Source organism: Eptesicus fuscus, chromosome 8, assembly GCF_027574615.1.
Source record: "Eptesicus fuscus isolate TK198812 chromosome 8, DD_ASM_mEF_20220401, whole genome shotgun sequence".
In the NCBI taxonomy this organism is placed as follows: domain Eukaryota; kingdom Metazoa; phylum Chordata; class Mammalia; order Chiroptera; family Vespertilionidae; genus Eptesicus; species Eptesicus fuscus.
The window spans coordinates 19,832,687-19,857,662 of NC_072480.1; the positions used below are offsets into that span (position 1 = coordinate 19,832,687).

Here is a 24,976-nt window from a genome sequence, read left to right on the forward strand (position 1 = left end):
ATGTGCTTAACATGAGGCTAAGTATCTTACATGCATTAATTTATTTTATTCTCAAAAGTATGATCATTACAATATTTCAGTGAGTAAATTGAGGCTAAGGGAGATGAGGAAACATCCCTAGAGCTACACAGTGGGTCAGTAGCAGACCAGGTCTTTTAAACATTTCCTTTCTTGTGTTCCTAATCCTTAGCTATGAGCCCCTCCTGTGTGCCACTCATGGTGATAGGTATTTCTGTGTAATCCTCACAACAGCCCTGCTAGGTGGATGTTATTATCTCCTTTTCTACAAATGTGGGGATTGAAACTTGAGAGATTGAATAATTTGCTGAAGAGCGCTTGACTAGTCATTGGTGAGCAGGAATTATTCCAAGTCCGATACCAGATTCCTGTCTTTCCACCCCCAACTTCTGTACCCCTCAGGATGTTTTTCTAGATTAGGTGGGGCAGCGTTTGGAAGGGAAAAACTGCAGATTCTAGGTGCTCATGTGTCAGCCATAATACACTAAAAGACCACTGGGAAAGTGACTGACGTTCGGGTACTCTTAACTTTCAGGAGCTCCGGAATGCTCAAAGTGAGCAACTCATGGGCATCCGCCGCGAAGAGGAGATGGAAATGTCAGATGATGAGAATTGTGACAGCCCAACTAAAAAAATGAGAGTCGATGAATCAGGTAATGCTGAAAACCGCCACAGACCGTGAGGTATCTCAATGATCTTCCTAATCCCAGGTGGAGCATATATATTGGGAAATGAACACATAACTCACCTTTATTGAGTTATACTAAACTTTCATCTCTGAGTGACTGTGTCTTTTATTAATAGAACATTATACTCCTTAGGAACATAGTAATTTAAATTGTTCCAGTTGTTTCTTTATGAGTAGGTCCGGGGCCATTATACTTTTTTCAGGGACATTTGCCTGTTCCCATAAAAATCCTTTTCCATAGTATGGTAGCCACCACTGATGCTGAAATACAGATAAAATCTAGCTTCAGTCAGTGTCCTAACATGCGAGTTGTTTAATCCCCGAGGAAGCTTTCCAGCCTCTGAAAGAGCTAGCTGGAGAATTAGACTGTTCGCCAGTGAACTTTAGTTCACCTAACCTGCCTTCAGAGGGTTGGCCCACTTTGTGCCAAGGAAGGGGCATCACTCTTGAGCTGTAAAAAGGAGAGGAGCTCAGAATGAACCTTGGTTCACGTACTCCGTCTCATCTGAGATGCTGATAGAAAACTCTGTCCTTGAATCGTGTATATGTGAACCCCTTGGTCTTGTAGAAGTAGGCCAGGGACATGGTCACTCCACACAGGGGACACCAAGGGGGACTGCTTGTCCAAGGGGAAGAGTGTGGTCTAAAGGGCCCAGGAAGAACCACAGTTGCCACTGTTGCCCAAAAAAAAAGACAAATAGAGGCATGACATAGATTTGATCTGTCTCCTCGTATGTACCGCTGAATAAACAAACACTCACCTGTTCCAAGCTTTTTAACAGGAAGATTCGGGTAACCAGAAACAGGTGACCTTTGCTAATTTGTTGGTAGAAGCCAAAATCAAGTTCCCAAAAATGGCCATGTCATCAGGGTTGCAGAGTGGTGTGCATGCCCTGTTTCTCCAGGCCTTTCAAGGAGAATCAGAGGCGTAAATGATGGTCGCAAGGAAAGCTGCTTTGTCCAGGGGTAGCAGAGGGCGCTCAGCGTCCTTAGAGCAGTGGTTCTCAGAAGTGTGGTCCTCAGTCCAGCAACACCAGCATCGTCTAGGAACTTACTAGAAATGCACATTCTCAGGCCTTGCCCAACACCTACTGAATCAGAAACTCTCGGGGAGGTGGAGGTGGGAGCCAGCAATCTTTGATTTAAGCCCTGCAAGGGAATTCTGATGCATGCTAACGTTAGAGACCACTGCCTTAGAACATTTTCCTTTTAGCCTCAAATTCCACTTATTTATATCTTTCAGAAGTTTGGCATAAACGAAGGCACCATGCCACTCTTTTCTGAAGCCTTTGTCTGAAAAATGAAGCTAGCATGTATGTGTCACTGTATGCCTCCTAGTAAGATGCTACAGATTTCTCAGGACTGCTTGGTTATTGGGTTTAGATTTGCTTGTTTGAGGAAACCATTTTCCTCACGGCATTTCTATTCTGCACACCTTCATTTATCAAAGGAAAAGAGTAAATTTTAGTATGATTTTCTTTTTTTAATATATATTTATATATATATATATTTTTACAGAGAGGAAGGGAGAGGGATAGAGAGCTAGAAACATCTATGAGAGAAAAACATCAATCAGCTGCCTCCTGCACACCCCCTACTGGGGATGTGCCCATAACCAAGGTACATGCCCTTAACTGGAATCGAACCCAGGACCCTTCAGTCCGCGGGCTGACGCTCTATCCACTGAGCAAACCGGTTAGGGCTTTAGTGTGATTTCTTAAACTCAATGACATCTTCCTATAAAAATATAAAATATTTTTCGTCATTTCTTAAACTCAATGACATCTTCCTATAAAAATATAAAATAGCTTTCGTCATTTTTGAAGTTTCTAAATGAGAGGCAGGTCTACATGAAACTTGGATCCTTAACATACCTAATAAGGTAGATGTAGGAGAAAGGAATTGAGTTAATGAGAAATTTTTATTTGAACCTGTGGCTTTTCGGCAAGGAAAGGGGTGACATTTAAAAAAAAAAAAAAACCCTATCAATTTCCCAAGTAAGAAATGTGTATGATTTTGTAGTCTGCTTAGGATAGGGCCAGAATGATGACTGAGAACAGTGGCTCATAGAGGGGGGGTTACAGACCATGGCAGCGAGAGTGTACCTGTAGGATCGCCCCCGAGCTCTGCTGCAGCAGAATCCACAGAGGTGCCAAGACCTCTCCCCTGACAGGGACCACAGGGTCCTCTCTGGAAGGTTGACTGAAGAGCTGTCTTCCCAGACCTCTCTTCGTTTTCCCCAGGCTTCTGGCAAGAGCCTGAAGTGGGACCTGAACTTTCAGAAGCTTTCACCAGGCTTGTTACTCGGTCAGTAGAATTAATGAGCACAACAAGGCATGTTCTCCACTGAGTGCTGAGGGAAAAGATGAAAGAACTGGAGTTCAAATGCCAGGCCCCCAGGAGTTCAAAGTCTTTCGTGCTTTCAAAATGAGATGGACCAGGGAACGTGGCATGAGGTTTATGAGGAAAGCTCAGGACTGATTAGAGGGAAAGGAAAGCAACTAACCTTTTCACTCCACTGGGCCCTGAGGATCCTGCCAAAAGCAGGCAGCGGTTTTTCTTTCAGCTGCATGTTGGGGCCACTGTCTGAGAGCAGGAATTCCCATCTGGTCTTTTACCCAGCCTAAGACAGACTCCTTCCAACCGCTGCTTGAAGCAGGGATCCAGGGACCGAGAGGGGGGGGGGGGGCTGGCAACCTGAGGGGATCTTTCAGTGGTCACTCCTCAGGTGACCCAGCACTAATTGTAGGCACACATTTGCATCTGCCAGGCGCCCGTGAGCAGGTCTCTTCAAAATGTAGTTCTAATTCACTGAGGGGAATTGCCAAATGCTGAAAGAGAAGTAAAATCCTCTATCTTCTAAAGAATCCCTTGCCCTTTTCCTTTCTGCTAAAACAATGAGATTTTTGTCTTGGATGCTCTGAGCAGTAGCTGTCCCAGGCATTCTTGGAACTCTGAGGGGGATATCCTTCTGGGAGCCCCGGCCTGTGGGAGGCCTGTGGTGAGGCCGCCCCCATGGGATGCTTGAGTTTGGTCCACCAGTGCTGCTGGCTTTCCTCCTCCTCCTCTGGGTCCTGGAACGAAAGCTCACATGCAGTTTTATTTCTGAGGGACAGCCGGGAGAACTGGTTTCTAGAGAAGACACAATGTATTATGTGGAAGGACTTGTATGATACCTTGTGCTTAATTCTTTTTTAAAAAATTGAAATTGGCTGCCCTAACCAGTTTGGCTCAGTGGCTAGAGCGTCCGTCTGCGGACTGAAAGGTCCCAGGTTTGATTCCGGTCAAGAGCATGTACCTAGGTTTCGGGCACACCCCCAGTAGGGGGTGTGCAGGAGGCAGCTGATTGATGTTTCTAACTATCCCTCTCCCTTCCTCTCTGTAAAAAAGTCAATAAAATATATTTAAAAACAAAACAAAACAAAAAACAAAACACATTAAAAAAAATAAAATTGGTCAATATGTCTCTGATCTTCTGGTTATGAAGAATATTTCATTGTACTTCCACTTTTCACCACACATAATAATTTACCATGTGTCTGCCTAGAGTTCCCTGCACTGCTCTCACTACAATATAATTCTGGGCAGGCTGTTCATTGCTCCTCATCAGCTGTATCTTAAAGGGGAACGCAGTTTGCTGAAGCAAAACTAAGATGCTGATAAAAATGAAATGAGTTTTGTTAATAAATTTGAAAACCAAGACAGATTTATCGAAGCATTCATTCAAGAAGATTGGCATCCTGTTCCGAAGCCTGTGAAGATAGTTTTTGATAAAAATTCAAATTTATTGTTGCATAGTCTACCTCCTACTGAAATCAAGCCAAACTTTAAAAGCCGTATCTATTCCTCCTCCCCCTTCTCCTCTTTTCCCTCTTCTTTTTCTCTCTTAATTCCTCCTCCCCGCCCCACCTCCCCCCAGGTTGACTGTAGGGGTGAGGCAAGAAAGCTCAAGGAAGAGAGGAGAAAAAAGAGGAAGTCGGTCCTAGATCTGAAGGCCTCAGCAGAACCTGATTAGTCTTAGCACTGTGAGCGTCCAATGAGTCGGTGCATGCAAAGCCCGTGCTTAGTGTTGACTCCGCTTATTATCTTGGTCGTCCTCCAGCTCCTGCCCCAGGCCTTTCACCAAGTCAGCGCTCAAGCAAAGTGTGTTGACTTCAACTGCATATTCCCCTTCTTCTGGTCTTTGTTTTTATGCTTTTTCCCCATAAGTTTATAGGAAGATCGCAACCCTAAGAACATTTGTTCTAATTAAATGGCAAGCATTAGTCCGGCAGGTGTTGCTCAGTAGGTTGGAGTGCTGTTCCATACACTGGAAGGTCACAGATTTGATTCCCCATCAGGGCACATACCCAGGTTGGGGGTTCAATCCTTGTTCTGGGTGCGTATGGGAGGCAACCGATGAGTTTGTCTCTCACATTGATGTTTTCTCTCTCTTTCTCCTTCCCTTCCTCTCTTTTTCAAATCAATAAAAACATATCCTTGGGTGAAGGTTAAAAAAATAAATTAATAAAAATAAAAAGAATATTAAATGGCAAGTATTAATAAGCATGTTTAAGCAAAGATAACTCATTTCCCCTACATGGTCTGAACATGTATACATACAAAATACAGTGCCACATGCTTAATAGTCTACACTTCAGAAGTTGAAACCCAGCGTCATTCTAATTATTACTAAACATCCGTCAAGCACCTTCCTGTGTTCAAGGCTCTGCGGACCCTGGGCATAGGGCGAAGGTTAGACACAGTCTACCCTGCCCTCAAGCATGTGAGATGCTTTTAGAAGAGACGAAACATTTTAACCTAATAAAAATACAATGCCTAATGCCAAATATGTTCTAAAGCCATGAATTTAAATTCAGTATAAACCAAAATGAACATAATTACCCCAGTGTCTGTACCTCATCCAATATTTAGGGAGTATACATTGTATATCAAACACAAATTTTAGAAGAATAAAACTAATATGCCCTTTGCTTAATAGACAACCCTTAAACCATTCCGTAATGCACAAATGTTCTTGGGTTTTCATTACACCTCATTTAAGCTCTGAGTTCTTTAGGGGAGCAAATACTTTTTTTAATTATAAAGAATGTTTTCTGGGTTGTCAATTTTCCATGGAAAGGCACCACATCATAGGTACAGACTTTTTACAAAATTTCAATAAGAAATCATTTGGAAAGATTTGCCAAATCTTTCAGCCAACCGAGTCAGATTTGAGACTCATAATTAAGTTCAGTTGGAATTAGCAGTATTCAGTCTGCCTGAATAGTTTTATATGTAGCTGGAAGCGTTAGTTTAAAAAAAATTAATAATAAGGCTCTCTCTTGTTATCCCCTTCATCTCTTTGAACACCAGGACTGCCCGTTTTTCTGATTTAGTTTGTTTCCTGCATGGGAGTGCTTTCGATAGACATAAAGGATGCCCAACGGGAAGGTCACAGTCAGGCTCACTGCCACCCCAGCCCCACACTGGGGGTGAGCGAGCCCAGGGCCCTCCAGCCCAGGGCCGGGCCAACGGAAGGGGCCGGGGCCGTTGCACTCACGGTTGGTAGACGCTTCCCGTTGAATTGAGTGGGGTCTGAGCAGGCTTACCCTGGAGTTGCTTAGAGCTCTGCAGAGGGCCAAGAGCCTGCAGACGGGGGAAGCGAGTCCACGCCACTCGCCGTAGGGGTGGAGCCCCTGCACCAGCCGACCCCGGAGACAGGCGTGTCGTGGTGAGAGGAGGCCTGGGAGGGTCAGCTGTGTGTCGCCTTCTGTGTGCACATGTACTGACAGCCTGAAGGAGAAGCCCAGCAGTGGCGTGTGGCTAGCAGCAACCACCACGTTAAAGACAAGCGTTTTATTTTCACCACAAAGGAATGTCTTCTGGGAGCCCAAATGCTTAACAAGAAAGGGTGATTAATTAAAACTAACATGGCTTCAAGATGATGAAGGAAGTCTTCCGAGGTGGGCACGGTAGCCTGCTTCATTCCTAAGTTCTGGGAACAGAGCTTCATTTACAAGGAGCCAAGGCTTTTTCTGTTTCTTTTTTTTCCTTGCTAATCTTGCCAAATAATTCCAATATATGTTTATTTTGGATAGATTTTTTTTTCAGTGCCCTGATTTTATATACGGTTACGGTTCTCTTTTCATAATGAACATGTTCCTGGAAACTATAAAATCATCATTTTGTAAATTGCTTTACCTTTTAAATGCAAGAGACGGGTGCTGTTAAATGGAAGGGAAGCGCTCCTGCTGCCCAGCCAGGCTGTGTTGATCTGTTTTGTAAATTTACATTTGGAGCCTACATTGTCTTTAAGTTTAGCCCCCTTAGAATCGTATTTTTATGTGGCGCCTGACAGTGCCTTATTCCTGACATCGCTCTCAGATGTGCACACATTTCCCATAATTGTGTGTTTTATGTAAAGTTGGTCCGTGCCGCTGAAATCGCATCGTGTCTAGGAAAGCACAGATTTTCCCTGACATGCTACCCGCTCACCTGTGCTGCCCCTCCACAAAACCCGGCGCGCCCTCGCGGGGTTCTCCAGCAAACCGCCTGCTGGATGCTGGCTTGGAGCTGCTGGGCTCTCACTGGTTTCCAGGCCGGCACCTTCTCCAGCTGCATGTGCAGAGGAGACTCGGGCTCTGGTAGCCCTGGCTTCTTGCCTCGTGACATGAGCCCATGGAGCCTGGTGAAGGGCTTGGGCTGTTGGGCCGTTCGCAGGCAGAGGAGAAGAGTGAGGAAGTTAACAGCCAATTTTCAGAAAGAACCACACAGACCTTGTCCTGGGAAGAGTGTAACCGAATGGCCAGGAGCACAAGGCCCCAGCCCAGCTGCTGGTGCACAGCCCCATGCTGCGTGGATTCCCCTCCGCTGCCAGGGACACTGGTATCTAGATTACAGTTCATTCTGTTCTCTGGGCATATCTTCTGATAGGTTGATGCAGGCTCATTGCATAGGAGAGGAGATGTAATCCTGTTTTCTTAGCAGGCTTTCGGGACACTGAGGGAATATTTATGTAATAAGATGCAAAGTTGCTATGGAAAATACTATAGCAACCTAACATCTTCCCAGAGCCAGGCAGCCACTTGTAACAGCAATCTAAATTTACATTTATTTCAGTGTCATTTTATCGACACTCTTAGTATCTCTTTCTGACAGGATGTTAAAATATGTTTTCAGGTTGTATTTGAGCAAAATTAACACAGTGCTGTTCGATTTTAAGTGCGGTTTTCACAACTTGTGAAAAAAAAATCAGAATATTTTTGAGGGAATTTAGATGACTTCCTCTGGGTAAGTTTTCTTTTTCTTTCCTAAATGTTGGAAAGAATTTATAGTAATATTTATTTCTAATGTTGCTTTTTAGTTTGTAAATAATAAGTAGGAATTTCTGATTGTGGAATAGGGATTATCCTTTTCAACATTGACACAATTTGTCAAGTGCTCTCCTGTGATTCTATTGGAGCTCATAGAAAACACTTTTAGTAGATCAGCTCACTGCCCTCCAGTAGCATGTAACATGTTAAATATAAATTCTGGTTTTCCTTTTCAAACTTTTTTTTTAAATTGATTTTGAGAAAGAGAGGAAGGAAGAGGGAAAGGGGGAGAGAAACATCAACATCGATATGAAAATGAAACATTGACTGGCTGCCTGCTGCCTGCTCGTTACCAGAGAGCAAGCCCCAAACCCAGGCATGTGCCAGACTGGGAGTCGAACCAGCAACCCCTTGGTGCACGGGATGATGCTTAACCAACCGAGCCACACCAGCCAAGGCAAACCTGTTTTTCATATAAAAATAACACCTGGTCATTTTGGAAGATCTAATAATGAATAATAAGAAAAGAAGAAACTAGCCCTGGCCAGGTGGCTCAATGGGTTGGAAGGTCATCCCATAGACCAAAAAGGTTGCGGGTCCGATTCCCAGTCAGGGTACATACCTAGGTTGCACGGTCGATCCTGGTCAGGGCATATATAAGGAGGCAACCAATCGATGATGTTTCTCTCTCTCTCTCTCTCTCTCTCTCTCTCTCTCTCTCCTCTCTTCCTCTCTCTCTAAATTCAATTTAAAAATTATCCTTAGGTGAGAACTTTTTTTAAAAAAGAAGAAAATAAAATTGTGTTAGTTACAGCACTACAAAAGACTGTGTGGTTTCTAATTTTTTTCTTCTGCGCAGATTAACTATGTAAGCATTTTTCTATGTATTTTTAAAGCTCAGACACAATAATTCTACATGATTTTGTTTTCAGACAGACCTTATATAACAAGTGAATTTTTAAGCTTCCTTTTTATATGTTAATGAAATAGAAAATTAGAGCAAATCATGTGTATCCTTCCAGGATCATGGGCTCTTTCACAGGAACCTATGAGAATTGATGCTATAATCTTTGAGGTGTGCAAAGTGGATACCTAAGGTTATTAAAATCCTGAAAACTGGACCAGCCCTCCCAAAAGCATGTTCCAGATCCCTTAAATGTGAATGTGGCAGAGAAGCTGTACATACCTAGCTGGTTGGTAGTGGAAAGAGAGCATCTACTGATTTTCCTCCGTACCTCTCCAATTACACCTTCAAGTGTGACTCTAACACTGTGAAAGTGGGACACTGGCCAAAAGAATCAATACCAGACCATATTAAAACATATGTTGTGACCAACTTCTGAGCACACTGTTTCTGAGCATCATTGTCCTAATTCTCCTCTGCTTTCATACTGCATTGTTCATCAAAGCACAGTTGGTGGCATAAAGCTATTATATCTTGATTCCTAACACTGTTGCTCATAAGCTTCATTAATCAAAGACCTAAAGATGCTGGATTTATTGTATGAATACAAAAATTGAGGACAAGAGAATGTCTAACAGAATCCCAGTTTGTCATACACATTCAGTGCCACGTAACTAATGAAAAAAAAATAATTGAAAGAAATAATTACTTTCCTCCCTTTCTTAGAAATTCCACCTGCTGCTATATGATACTGATGCAGCAGGTCCTCATATAACATCCTTTTGTTCAGTGCCATTTCATTATAATGTTTATGAGAAAAAAAATTGATTCCTGGCTGGAGTCACTGTCTGTGTGAAATTTGCACGTTTCCCCACATCTGCATGGGTTTCTCCAGTTTCTCGTTTTCTCCCACGTCCCAATGATGTTCAGGGGAGGTGAATTGGTTAAGTGTCTAAGTTGTCGCCGTCTGGCCAATATGGATGTATGTGAGTGTGCCTGGCGATGGAATGGTGTCCTATCCTGGCCAGGGCTAGTTCCCACCTTGTGCCCTGAGCTGCTGGGATAGGCTTTGCAGAGCCACCTCAACCCTTAACTGGAACAAGGGGGTTGGAAATAATGATCTTACTACTTGTCTTTATTAATCTTTCTTAAATGTATGTACGGCTTACATTTATTTCAGTGTTTAATATTAGAAGTATTTAAGCTGAGAAGTTTGGTAATGTTTTTGTGACCAGAAATATGCTCCAGGAACTTAACTCCCATTTATATCAATTAGCCTATGGTCAAGTTGGTTTTGTTGTATATTGTTCCACCTAAAGTCACAGTTTTCAAGAACATAAGGACCATGTCAAGTGAGGACTTAACTATACTGAGAAGGCCTGGACATTGAAGTTTGCTAATTAAAAATTGTTATAGTGATCCCTCCCATATCTAAATGGCTGAGAGACACTTCTCTCACTTGGGTGAATGTCGTTGATACCAGAGAGGGTCTAAGTACTCAGCAACTGTTCTCCCCAGTTCTAGGGCACAATGTGGAAGCCTTGTGGGAGGTGGCTAGAGAAAGGAAGTTATATTTGACCCCAGACTAGCAGAGAAGGAGGGAGAAGCATTTCTGGAACAGACGTTATAAGGCAGAGTCTATGCTATAGTGTTTCCGGCTGGGTATTGCAGGTTCTTCAGTGAGCCCACTGTCACTTCTAGAGCTGCTGGGTCCCAGAGGCCCTAGCTCTCCACTTGGGCCACGTGGGTCCTTTCCACTTGACACAGTTACCTAACTCTCCAATTATCAGAATTACTCTAGAAACATGTAAATATCTAACACCAGGGCACTGGTTAATTAGTTATATACCTACTAGAGGCCTGATGCACAAAATTCGTGCAAGAGTAGGCCTTCCTTTCCCCAGTTGCCAGCACCTGCTTCCCTCTGGCACCCGGGACCCCGGTTTCCCTCCTAGCACCCAGGACCCGGGATTCCCTCTGGCCGCTGGCAGGCACCTGGGACCCGGGCTTCCCTCGAAGCCAAGGCTTTGTCCGAAAGGATGTCAGATCTAATTAGCATGTTATGCTTTTATTATTATAGATATGCAGCCTTGAAATGAATCATGTTTAGAAAACTATATAATGGCATGAGAGAAGGTTCTTGATATATTGCTAAGTGATTGTTAAACAAGAAATAACTGAGGCTGCAAAGCAGTCCAAATCTTTATTTGGGGACTTTAGGAATTTAAGAGGAACTGTGCTCTGAGGCTGGAGGAAAAAGACAATGTTTATAAAAGTACAACTCGCAGACTTACATAGTTGATTTGAAAGAGTTATGGTTGGCGTAGACAAAAATGACTAACATTAATTTATGTGGGAGAGGTTACTATGCTGTTTGCTAGGTTGGAGTTCATAGAAGTAAGCCTCAGTCTGAGCATGGCAGCAGGTGTAGCCGGTTGCGGTTGGCACCATCTAAGGGTCCAGGTGCCATCCAGGTATGGACGTGCATAAGACCAACTTCCCCCATGGCCTCCTGTCTCCACCTCAGGACCCCTTGACATTAGCGACTCCATTTCAGATATTTCTGTTCACATAGTCAAAGCAGTTACAAATCAATGTATAGGCCATTCCAGTTGTGTGTTTGTGTATGTGTTAGACTGACAATTTGTATGTTAGGGGATAATCTGTAAGGATATAGGTCAAACACTCTGAGTGATTATCTCTAGATGGTGTGAGAAAAGATGATTTTGTTTTCTTCTTTGTGCATCTCAAAAAAAGTTGCACAATATGTACATGTATTGCTTTATTTTAATAATTAAGCTACCATAAATATTAATTTTTAAATTAAGAGAATCTGGTAAAATTCTTATTGATGGGACAGTACCACCTGGCCATTTTCAATCATTAGGGACAGTCAAAAGTAGTAAAGAACAGTAACAACTATCAGATGGACATTTACTGATTGCCTTCTTTTGCTTTAAATTAGGGAATTTCCACATTTAATTTACCATAATACGCTTACCTTCCTAGACCACACTGTCTTACCATTTCCTATTTCAAGGGCTGATCATATTTGCATAACTATTTATTAAGGATCCAATAAATAATTCAAGTTCTAAACCAGACAGACATGTTGAGTTCTTATCCACAGAGATGGGCAATGATGAGTCTCTTCAGGCATAGAAGAGACCCTTAGGAATCATTTTGTATAGCCTCATCCTTTTTTCACAAATAGGAATATGCAGTCCCATGTTGAGAAATTTTATTTGTCCAAGATAGTAAGTGGAAAGTCTAGAACTCAACAACAGTTTCCTTCATTCTAGGCTAATGACTTTTCTATGGCATGACTAATTTCATGGGAGAAAAGCTCCAGAATATTCCCGAAATGCCGTAAGTGGCATCATAAGAGTCAGTTGCCAAATAAAATCCACCAGGGACTTTGAATGCCTGCTATGTGTGTGGCACCGTGGTGCCATTTGGAGGCAAAGGTATTTTGGAGATGCTTATTACATGTTAACCCAAACAAAGCTGGCTGGGGCTTATGCTTAGTCTTTGCATTATTTTCTGTATTTTCTACTAACTGGAGATTGGCTTCAACACAGGTGGTGTATCCAGAAACTGTTTTTAAGCTCATTCCAACTTTTAAAAATATTCAGGAAATTGGCACAATCCCTTTTCTAGTTGGGTGATATGTATTTCCTCAGAAACAATCTGCTCAATGGCTGTAGGCAAGAGAAAGAAGAAATGCGTTCCTTTGGTAAAGAGCACATTGTCACAACCCATGTTCCCACTGCCTAACTCTCCAAAAAAGTAAAAATAAATAAATAAATAAATAAATAATAAAAACAAGGACATTTCTCAAAGCACAGGCATAGAGTTGATGGTTGATCTGCAATGATCTGAGCTACAGTACTAGCCTTTGGACTTCCCTTCTTTTCCCATGTTTCCTTTGCATTCCCAGGGCCAGGGAGAGCCTTCCTGCCCATCACCATTTTATTGACTCTCCATCTAACTTCAAGATTTAATTGAAGTGCTCTTCCTGCTTCCTGTTCCTGAGGCTATTCTTTATGAGATGTACCTCCCAATAAATCTTTAAAATAAGAGTCTATGGGAGAAGATCTACAATAATACCAATCTTACTGAGATGCACAGACTCAGAGAAGATTTGGCCTGGAAGAGGTCTTAGAAGTAATATGTCCTATCCCCCGCCCCACCCCCATGTTTTAAATTAATGAGAAAAATGTGGGTGTTGTTTTTTGTGTTTGTTTGTGTGTGTGTTTTTACCCTCCACAATAATTAGTTGGAAGGCTGAGAAAGTTCTGCAAGTTTATAGTGGGTAATTTTTGTAATTACAAGTTTTCAGGCACAACTTACTTGGCAAATCTTTTGGAGCTAGGATAAGGGATTTCATTCTTCCTGTAGTTATCTACCAGTCAGTTGTTTAAGAAATGTCTCCACCCACTATCCTAGACTTTCCTAGTGTAGTTTACATGATCTGAGCATCCTAGTCATTCACTTTTCTATCCTTAGCTCTTTTATTCCTTGAGTTGTCTTAAGCAATGTCATAATACAAAGCAGTGATAAAACTAAAACAACAAATATCCAGTGAATTCTCATGATGTATATGAGAACATGATATCATTTTACTTGCAGTGCCAGATTAAGGAAAAAATTAGCAAGTGAAGTCTTCTAAGACTAATATTCAGTTTTGATCTAAGAGTGTTGCTTATCTACTCTAAAAAAATCCTAGTAGCATATCATCAGAGTTCTCTCTGTTCTGGAATAGCACTGGGTCGTGGTTCCATACAGTGCCTGCTCTCTACTCTCAGAAGTCTCAGCAAGACTAACAGATAAAGTCTACCATAAAAAACTGCGAGAGCTGAGTATCTGAGAAGTTGTATAAATCTGTTCCTCAGAAGTCTGTCTTATACCTGGAGAAGGTTTGTTTTGTTTCTCTTTTTTAATATATTTTTATTGATTTTAGAGAGGAAGGGAGAGGGAGAGAGATATAGAAACATCAATGATGAGAGAGAATCATTGATCGGCTGCCTTCTGCACACCCCCAACTGGGGATCGAGCCCACAATCTGGCCATGTGCCCTTGACTGGAATCGAACCCAGGACCCTTCAGTCCGCAGGCCGATGCTCTATCCACTGAGCCAAACCAGCCAGGGCTGTTTTGTTTCTTTGAAAACATGCTGAGATATGAAGACCTTCCATCCCATATGCTCCTTAAAGACTAGTTCAGGATCTTTTCCTCTCTGGCCAGTGCATTACATTTTACACAGTAAGTGGACAAGAATTTGTTCAATGAATAGATAGGAAATTAAAACTAGGAAGAGCCCTAGCTGAGTGGCTCAGTTGGTGGGAGTATTATCTGGTACATCAAAAGGTTGCAGGTTTGATTCCCGTCAGGGCACATACCTGGGCTCCTGGTTTGATCCCAGTTGAGACTCATATGAGAAGCAACCAATTTATGTTTTTCTCACATCAGTGTTTCTCTCTACCTTTCTTTCCCCTCTTCTCTATCTAAAATCAGTAAAAACATATCCTCGGTGAGGATAAAAAAAACTAGGAAGGATGAAATTTTAATCTGTTGAAGGATATTTTTTTTCACTTTAGTCCAAAGGAAACACACACACAACAACAACAACAATAACAACAACGGAACACTATCTACTTAATTGTCACAGTGCTGACTGTGTTTTCCAGATGAGGACCCAGGTGTAATGAAAGCCCCACCTCTCTCTCTAACATCCTATGGCCTCCTTCCAGTATATAATCATGTCCACATGGCACTCTGAGGCCAACGGTACCAAAACGGGAGATGCAGATCGGCATCGCCATAGTTCCTCTCAGGTCTCCGCTCCTTAGAAACACCTCCTAGTCCCCAAACTACCACTGAGTCCAGTCCCTCCTCACTCCTCTGTGGAATTCTGCTCCTCAATTATATATCAGAGACTCTATTACACTTTAGAGCAGGAAGAATGACATGTTCTCTCAGGTCATTAAAAGATGGGGGACTATGGCAAAGTAAAGGATGGAGCTAAAAGCAAAAAATTAGTAAGGTAGCCCTAGCTGGTTTGGCTCAGTGGATATAGCGTCGGCCTGTGGACTGAAGGGTCCCAGGTTCGATTCCAGTCAAGGGCACATGCCTGTGTTTCGGGCTTGATCCCCGTGAGGGGCATGCAGGAGGCAGCCAATCAGTGACTCTCTCTCATCATTGATGTTTCTATCTCTCTATCCCTCTCCTTTTCTCTCTGAAATCAATAAAAATATATTTTTAAAAAATTAGTAAGGTAACATTTGAAACTTTTTCCTCTAGAAATCGGTTGAGACTACTACAGATGGAAAATATATCTTGATTTATTTATTTTTTAGTAATTGAAAGTTGTTAGATCCTTTGGCTTTTGAAATAGAAATTAAAACTTAATTGGACTGTTTGCCCCTTCCAAAGAACGTTTAGGCCCCAAGGAATAGTATAATTGATGCCAGATCATCAGCACCGTGTTCACAAAGCACTTTATGTAGAACTATACATGGCACCTTCTCTCTCATGTTCAATAAAAAGCTAGTAACAAGAGAGCTGCTTTCTCAGAGGGATTCTTTTAACCTTTCAGAAATAAAATATTTCATGCTAATTCCTGCTTAATTGGATGGAAGTCATTTCTTTAAAATCGTTGAGCATAAGTTTGAAATCTGTTCCATCCCTGACCTCTTTAATTCAATCAAGGTCACCTCATAAACCTGCCCAAACAGCTCTATTTCTCACTTAGAGAAAGGGGTAGAGGTGTTTAAAAGCATTAGTGTTTGATTATTCGTGCTTAACTGGGGCTTTAGCACTTGCAGAGGGTTTTTAAGGACTTGCTAGTAAGAATAAATCATTGCTATCTGAAAATATATTCATCAGAAACCAAAAACAAATCATCTTAAGGAGCAAAGCAAAAATGGCTTTATCTGGAGAACTGAGAGAGATTATCATGATCAATACATAGAGGGTTTTAATATCTCCCAGGGAAATATTGCTATAATTTAGCTCTCAGACAGTTTTTTGTTTATTTGTTTGTTTGTATGGGTTTTTTGCTAATCCTCACCAGAGGGTACTTTTTCCATTGCTTTTCAGAGAGAGTGGGAGAGATGGAGGGAAGAAGAGAGAGAGAGAGAAACATCGATGTGAAAGACAGATTGATTGCCTCCTGCACACACTCCTACTGGGGCCAGGGATCGAACATGCAACCCAGGTATATACCCTTGACCAGGAATCGAACCCGAGACCCTTCAGTGGGCCAAGGCTATAATCACTTAGTAACACCGACCAGGGGCAGACAGTTATTAAAATAAGAGCATTCTCCCTGCCCAAGAACTCAGAGAAGATGAATGCTAAGTTTATGGAAGCAGGATTTTGTAGTACTCAGGCTCTGGGGATGAGAAGAAGTAATGAGAAGATGTGTCCTATAGAAGAATGCGAAGTGGAGCCAACTGAATGAATGAGAAGCCAAGAGTTCTGAAGTAAATTTTGAGAGGCCTCATTCCCATATTCTAGGACTGACTGGGGAATGTCAAGCTCTCCTGGAAGCTCTTTGGAAGAGAGGGTCATGCGGGTGGCCACATCGTTAGGAAGGCTCTGAAAAGGTGGGCCACCTGAGTGAGAATTGGTATCCCTGGAAGAGAGAGTTTAGGGTCACTGAAAAGAGCAAAGAAATGAGTGTACCAGACAAGGTCAGAAGTCCCTTGAACCATTTTAGTTTTGTTTCTGGGGAGACTTGGCAAATGAGGTCCCTTCTCCTAGCCTCGGCAGTAACATAAGGCTCATCCTCAGAGAGTTTCCTCAAGGTTGTAAGAAATAACCAATTAAGGGATTCCGTGGCATCTGCAGATTCCAGGCACTTTGGCAGTGATGAGAATTGACACTGGTGAGCAATAACAGAAGGTACAGACGAGTTGTTCCCAGCCTTGGCTGCACATGAGACAGACCTGGGGAGCTACATACAAATGCCAACGGCTGGGAGTTAATGCCCTGGCGGCTGTGTTATTCAAATGCCCCTCAGTGATTCTGGGGCACAAAAGATTGAAAACACTGGCATGTAACAGGAGGATTGATGGCTGTCAATAATGGGTCGGGAAGAAGGAAAAAAAAAAAAAAAACCCACACAGGTTGAGGTAAGGCAATAAAATATGAGAATGAGAGGAAAATAAAAATGGAGTAAGAGATAAAGTGGTTTAGTGGGAAGAAAGTGACTGGCATAGGCAATAATAAAAAAACAAAGAAAGAAGAAATGAAATGGAGGTCGTTTTTTAGTTTAAGTATGACGTATGTGACACAGGTGGGGAATTCCCCGGATCCTGGGTGTGCCAGGTGCATTTGAAGTAGCCTGCGGTTAGTTGGGAAAAAGGCTACCTGGGAGGACAGAAGACATGAAGGCAGGCTGATGCAGAGACATGTGATGAGAACCAAGGACAGAGCTCCTGGTTGTTGTTGGTGTGTTTTTTTTTTTTTTTTCTGACTCTGGGAGAACAGCCAGGGACTGTTTGCTCATCTGTCAGTGGTGAGAGAGGGAAGCAGGGATGCGTGGACACATAACAAAGAGAAAAGACAGCGGCTCTGGCGGCTGTCTGGGGAGAGCTTGCACACAGGCCTGGCCCTGACTCCTCCAGTGAGAGGCTCGGTCTAGGGTGGTGAGTTCCCACAGACACAGCACTGCAGGGCCGCTCCTGGGTGCAGGCCACAGCCCGCTGCAGCAGGAACCTTCTCCAGAAACACGGCTGCGAAGAAAAGTAATACCCAACCTCTAGGAGATCAGAACACTGTGTTTTCGAGAGACTGTGCTGAGGATTTCTGAAAGCAAGCCATCACAGCATCCTCACAGGAGAGGCAGTGAGCAGCTTTCAGAGAGGAACAGGTGGGTAGATTAACGAAATGTAAGAAGGTGAGGCAAGTGGCAGAGACTCCTAACGGCCATGTTGGATGGTAAAAGCTGGAGAGGAGAGGGTCTTTCAATAACAGAGAAGCTGTTAGAAAAGCCTGAGAGAAAGCAGGTGTCAGAAAATAATGAAAGAATTCTAAGAGTGGAAGACGGTTATAAAGAAAGCAGGAGGAAATAGGGATGGTTTTAAAAGGCTATGCAGCTGTAAAAAAGAAGGATCTCTTACCCCTTGAGACAGCATGGAGGGACCTGGAGAGTATTGTGCTAAGTGAATAAGCCAGTCAGAGGAAGATGAGTATCTCATCATCTCACTCATATGTGGAATCTAATGAACAAAATAAACTGAGGAACAAAATAGATCCAGAGACATAGAAGCATGGAACAGACTGACCTATTTCCGGTGGGAGGGGGGCAAGAAGAGATTAGTGAATGTATGTGCATATGTGCATAGCCCATGGACAGACAATAGGGCAGGGAAGACCTAGGGAGAGGAAGGGGGCAGGGTGGAGGGAGTCAGTGGGTGCGGGGGAGCGGAGAGGGACATCTGTAATACTGTCAACATTTTTTAAAAGTCTGGGAGGTGGTTCTGAAACTTCAGCATGCATTAGCATCATCCTAGAAATGTGTTGAAATGCATATCCCTGGGCCGCATTCCAAAGACTCGGGTTCAGACGTCTGGGATGGGACCAAGAAGTCTCATCTAGGAGATCCCAAGGTGAGACAGACGGGGACTGTCTGTGGCACACACACTGGCCTGGAGATGCTAGTTAGTTGTTCACACCAGTGTCCTTCTACCTAGGTGTGCATAAATCATTCTCAACGTTGGTGCCAAGGATGTGGGCAGGAGAAGACTTCCGGGCAGCCTATCACTTCCCACCAAGCTTAAAAACAAAGTCTCGGTTCCCATTCAGACGAGGCAGAGTTTATATAAGGCAACACCTGAAGGGGAGCTTTTCTCTTCAACTCAGCTTTGTTACCAGAATATTTGCTCTTTTACTATAAAGACTTTGTGGGAAAAGTCACGGATCCCTGCAAAGGGCAATGCCTCCTACTGAGAACACACTTTACTTTGGGGCTGACCCTCGTTTCACATTTCAGGAAGTGGATGTTTTCTGTGGTAGCCACCAGTTTAGGAGTGAGTGGGGGAGGTTTGGGTGGGGGGGTAGGGGGAGTAGGAAAAATTGCTTCCTGAGGCAAGATTTCTTGAAGAAAATTAGAAGTGATCTTTTGTTAAAAGGGAAAGAAACCTCCAGGTTAAAAGGAGGAAGTGACGGCCTTAACATTGCCGGCAGATCAGTTGAGAGGAGTAATTCCTTCAGGGGAAGGGTTGCTGTTCAAAGCTTTTCTCAATAAAGAATTATTTTAGAAGGAAGAGGAGGAGGAGGAGGAGGAGAAGGAAGAGGAGGAGGAGAAGGAAGAGGAGGAGGTGGAGGAGGAGGAGGAGGAGGAGGAGGAGGAGGAGGAGGAGGAGGAGGAGGAGGAGGAAAAGCTTCTCTCTTTGGACAAGGTCTACGACAACGCGGGGTGAAGTCTACGTTCCCAAGGAGGGCCGAGGCCCAGGGAGGGGTCACCGTGCCAGCGTGGATTTACCGTGGTCTAAGTCTGACTCCCTATAAAGAATCTTTAACGCCTCAGAGGGTGGGGGGGGGAAGTAGTCCTGTATCTTGGAATTGGAAACAGGGATTGAAAGTGAAAAAGGAAACAAGTCTAATCAAAAGAAAAGGTGTCCAGGCGATGCCCCTCCGGACGTGCCCGCGGCCTGGACTTGGGGCTCTTGGCGCAGCCTCCTCTCCTCAGCCTCACTGATCCTTGCCCTCAGCCTCGGCACGCTCCCCGGGAGACTGCTGGGCCTCTGTGGATATGTCTCCGCTGGGGGGCAGCCCCACTCCTGCTGCCCAGCCCCGCCTTCTTCATGAAAGAGCCCTCGCTCAGCTCTGCTTTCCCAGCCTGGAGCCTCCTCTCCCTGGATCCTACCACTGTAACAACCTGTGGGGAGCCCCCCCCCCCAGGGCAGTTCTCAGAGGCTGCCCCAGGCCCATACCTGTGTGTGTGTGTGTGGTGTGTGGGGGCACTACTGAGGTCAGGTGGGAGCCGCTCTGAGCCTAGAGCAGGCACTTAGCTAAGGTTCCCAGGAGTCACTGCAGATGTGCTTCCCCGGGGTTCGGCATCCCTCAGCAGCACAGCGCCCTGCAGTGACCTTCTAAATGGCAGCGGCATCCTGCTGTTGGAAGCCTATTTCCTTCCCCTCTTCCCTCCGAGGACAGTGGGGGTAGATTCGGGAGGTATCCGACGATAATGTCAATGGAAAAGTGACAAGGCGTGATGTGAATTCTCAATAGTGTCAGTAGCCCAGAAGCAACTCAGTGGCTGCCTCTGTGCAGACCACTTCATTAGGAAGAGCTGTGTGGAGGGAGGGCAGAGGACTTTTTTCCCCGAGTCGCCTGCTGTTGGTTGTGCCTTCAGACTAACATTTAAGCCATTATAATAACAGGATCTACTTTACCTGCACTCTCCAAATTACCCTCATTCCATTGGTCTCACGCAAAGAAGGAAACAGACACGGCATTGTGCTTCTGTTTAGCTCTCCCCAATAATAACTAATGCGCAGACTGTGACACACACTGCAAGTATAAAATGCTATGTCAATGCTAAGTTGTAATAATCATCATCCTGCAACAATGTAGCAGAAGGAATTTCCGTGAGCAATTTGAGGAAGATTGCTGTATCAGTGGTGAGACAGGTGTTACTGAAACACAGATCGATTGTGGTTCGTGGATACCACACGAGGCTACCGAGCAGGAGACCGGCCATGCGCAGGCACCTCACGATGCTTCCCAGATCAGAGCCTGGATGCTGGGAGCACCGAGCGACCGAGGGGCGACCGGGGGACCGCAGCCCCAGGAGCCGTGCTTCACGTCATCATCTGAGGGTGGGGCTGCACCTTCCTCAGCCCCTTCAGCCCCTGGGGCCAGACCTGTGCGGGCAGAGGGCTTTCTGCCGCCTTTACTCTAACTGAAGGCGCAGGACACTTACAGAAGCAGAACGTAGGTGAGGGGCGGGTGGTAGGCACTCTCGCAGCGGTGCTTCCAGACTCCCAAGAGCAGCATGAGTCCTGGGACACAGCTCTCCAAATGGAACTTAGGAACTGCTGAGGCCCCGGAGCTCAGCAGACACTGGCTATCTGTGTGGCCCCGTCAGAGGAGAGAGACCGCGGGGCAGAAGAAGGGATCCCTGAGTGGCTCCTGTCAGCCTCCGACAGCCAGACGGTGGGTTTAACCTCTAGAGGGACCATTTCCGAATTTCTCCTGCAGGAAACATATGTGTGTTTGTCTTAAAGGGGCGGGGGGCGTCCTCTCTGCTTTCCTAGCAGAACCTCCCTCCAACAGAACACTTCCCTGGACAGAGGCAGGGATGGAGTTTCCCTCTGTAGGAGCAAGTCAGCCATGCCGAGGACGCTGGCTCCCTTCCCTCCTGAGCTGCTGTGTCCACCTGCCCCGAGGCCCCGAGGCCCCGATGCAGAGCATCCTAGTTTAGGCTCTGGAGTCACACCTGCTGAGTGCAAACCCTCCCCCCAGCATCAGCCTGTGCAACTCGTGTCTGCAAACTCAGTCTCATCAGCTGGAAATGGAAACGCTAATCTAGTATTTCCTGCCTGATGATTCTGTGAGGGTGCAAACGTATCACACTACCTGGCACATAAAAATATTAGCTCTTATTGCTACTATTACTATTACTACTGCTGCTATTGCCGCTGTTATTTGGGGGAAAACAGAGTAGTGGCTTTTTGCCCAGATCTCCTCCTCACTCCCCACGGAGGTGCTCAGGGCACTGGGACAGGGCTGACATAGGACCGCCTTCAGGGTGCAGAGCATGGAGCGGGGGTCCATACAAAAGAAAGTCAAGGATTGAAACCAGAAGGACTAGCCAAGCACATAGTTTCCTTCAGAAGTAGTTGCCCAAGTAAGCCACCAGAGCCACGGTCCCGGAACCAGGTGACAGCGTGAGCAGCGCTTCTCAGCGTCCTCTGGGCACCTCCAGCGGCAGCAGCTCCTGGGACTCAGAGGAATGCAAATTCTCAGGCTTCTTCCCGGACAAACCATACTGTACCGCCCAGAAATACGTGCTTCAGCACGCCCACCAGCGGAGTCTGATGTGCCAATATCTAGGGAACACTGGGTTAGAATAACACCACTGTTTTATAAGTAAGTCCCGAATCTTCAGTGGCTTAGCAAGCGTACGTTTATTTCATGGGCGCAGACGACTCCAAAGCGGATATTCTTGGTCTGTGGGCACCTGTCCTCTGGGTGGTGATTCAGAGACCCAGGCGCATGCCAGCAACGGGGAGAGAACGAGGGATTGAACAGAAGGCCAAGGTCACTCCCTTCAGGCTCCGCTGGTGAAAACCAGTCACACGGTGACCCCTGAGGCACTCACCTCTCCGGAGCAGCACTGCACTGAGCAGACCGTCTCTGCCACAGAAGGCAACCTGGAGACCCCGTGCCCTGCAGGGAGAGAAGGATGCAGCGGGGCCTGCAGCCTGGAGTGTCTCTAAGTCCCCAGGCCACCCAGGCTGGAAGGCGAGCAGGTACCCTGGGGATACCTTCGAGGCCTCAGAGCCATCCAGCCATCCAGGGTTCTGGACCTACCAGCACACCCCCTCTCTGGGCGGCCACCGATGAAATCCTCGGAAGGGACTTTCCTGGCACATGGGAAAGAAGCACTGTTTAGCCGCGGCCCCGGGCATTCCACCCACATTCCAGAAGGACATCTGGCAAAGCGGAGGGAAGATGTTAAACACAGAGTTCCCCAAAGACACAAAGACAAACTGTTCTTGAGAAATCTCGATATTGTTAGAAACAATTTGTTAAAGTGTTTTATTAGTTAGTTACCTCTTGCCTGAGCATGAAAAAGATATTAACACACTATTAGCTTACCGGGACATAACCCAAAATAACTTACATTTTTCATTTAGTGCTAATTATTTTTCTGAGGCTGGCTCAGGCCGGTAAGAGAGAGATTTCAAGGCTTTCATCAGATTATTTACTTAGAGAAGCTATGCATGCCCTTATCTGTTTCCATGGAAACACACATAAGTAATACAAGAGACAGAGGAGGAGGTCGCTTTGACCATAATTAATATAATGGATAACGGTTTATGTGGCATCTAGGAAAGAGGACAGTGAGGTGACGTAATACCTTTAAAACCCCTTCCCCAGCAGTGTAATTTAACCTTGGGATCAATTTTCATGCTAGTATCACTTTGGTAATTTTAGTAATCTGGTGCTAATTTTTAAAGTGTAATTTAATCTCATTTAGCAAAGCTTTTTCAATGTTGTTATTTCACTTTTTATTCAATCCAAAATTTTCAGTAGCAGGTTTTCTAAGGTCCTGGACAAGTCTACAGCGATGGCTGCCCTGGCCTTACCCTGGTGCCTGCCGCAGCTCCTCGCACCTGGCTTCTCCATCAGTGGTAGATGGCGAATGACTTATGATAATCCAGGGGCGTCACCACACTCAGCAGCGCCTTTAAAATCGCCAAAGGAAGATTTAATTATGTTCAGAAGAGTTTACATTTAAAGTGTCGTATTGTATGCTTTTTTTAAAATTGAAAATCAGTCATCCACATGTGGTAGCTGTTAGCTAAATATCCCATTTATTAGAACACAGTGCACTCCTTGGGGATTCTTACAAAAAGATGCATACCGTAGTTTATTTTTAATCCTTAAGCTTATTTGAATAGTGGATTTATTGTGCAGTCTCTCAAGGGTAAATTTTACCACGGAAGCTTCATTACACATTTTTCAAAACCATTTAATTTAGTACCGTGTCCCAGAAAGAACTAAAGAGAAATGAAAGAGTGGACCTTTTAAATTTCGGAATTTTTAATACACTGAGGAATTACGTTAGGAATTATTAGGATTTTGTTTCTTTGAGAGCTCCGGTCCAAGAAACATAAAATAGCTTCCCCCGGGGTGGAGTCAGTGTTGGCTGCAACATGACGCTGAATAATGTTTACAAACAGGTGGCCTGGAGCTAAGTGGAGTCAATATACAATTTCTCACCCTTTAGAAGATAACCGTTTTGCTGCCACATGAGTAACCACATTTTTTTAAATATCTTGCTTGAAATCATTTAATCAAGAATGTAAATCAGTTATATGCCCAATTATAAAAACATTGATGCGATTGGCTATGGTATTGATTTGGGAGGCGGGGGAGGCGTGGAAATAGGGGTTGGGTAGAGGTAAAGGTGTTGGGTTTTTTATATAGACAATGATATCACATTCTGATCCCAGAAATGCAAACAGCATTGTATCCTGCTGGGCAGGCACAGTGGTCACTTGGCTTAGCCAAGAATAAGAACTGTCAGTAGTGCCACTTCACAGGCTTATAAGAGAACCCATGAAATAATGGATGGGGCACTCTCCTATACGTATTATGTTCAGATAATTTATTTAAATAATGTTGCTGGCTCATGCGTTATAGCTGCTCGCATTTTGCTACACAGATTTCAGCATTTCGTGCAGACTATGCAATTCATTTGGAAAATGTAATTTTCATCCCTGCATACTAATCGATTTCTTCACAAACACCTGCTATCAGTTATGATAATAAAAATGCCAGTCTGAATTGAGAAAGGGCCAAATAGAGCTTCCTAAGGAAATGACTTAAGTGTCTTTGAATGCTACTAAATGTAGTAATGTGCTTATGTAGTGCCAACACTTTCTTCATCATTTGCATTTTCTGTAATTTTGTCCTATTACAACATCCCTCGCTCCAATGATGCCTCATAACGATTTCCTTATGGATTGGGGAACTGAATTGTCAGGAGTGGGTGTCTCAGGGTGTGGACAAGGTCCGAAGTTGGGCCGCCCAGTGCCAAAACACACTAGCTCATGTTCCTGGGTGTGCCCTGGGCCATTTCTGGTTTTCTCAGTCCCTAAAAACTCTAAAATCAGCTGATCCTTAGTTTCACTCCCACATATACACCAAATATAATTTCCCTTATTCATTCCCTTCAGCTTCCAGTTCATTCCACGACCAGCACCAAACTAATCATCCTCAATCACCAGTTTCCTCATGCGCTCCCCCTGCCCAAGCACCGTCAGTGCTTCTCACTCCAGTGAGCCCAGCTCTGCATTCTGACTCCTGAGCCTCCGTCCTCTCTCA

General features: G+C 44.4%; 1 protein-coding gene across 1 annotated transcript in view; it reads left to right on the forward strand.

Moving 5' to 3' along the window:
• The window catches only part of ENOX1 (ecto-NOX disulfide-thiol exchanger 1), a 211,754-nt gene that overhangs the window by 92,658 nt on the left and 94,120 nt on the right, over positions 1–24,976 (forward strand). Inside the window, exon 8 of the mRNA XM_054719823.1 lies at positions 554–671. Coding sequence (XP_054575798.1) covers positions 554–671 — 118 coding nt within the window. The remainder of the gene's footprint in view (positions 1–553; positions 672–24,976) is intronic.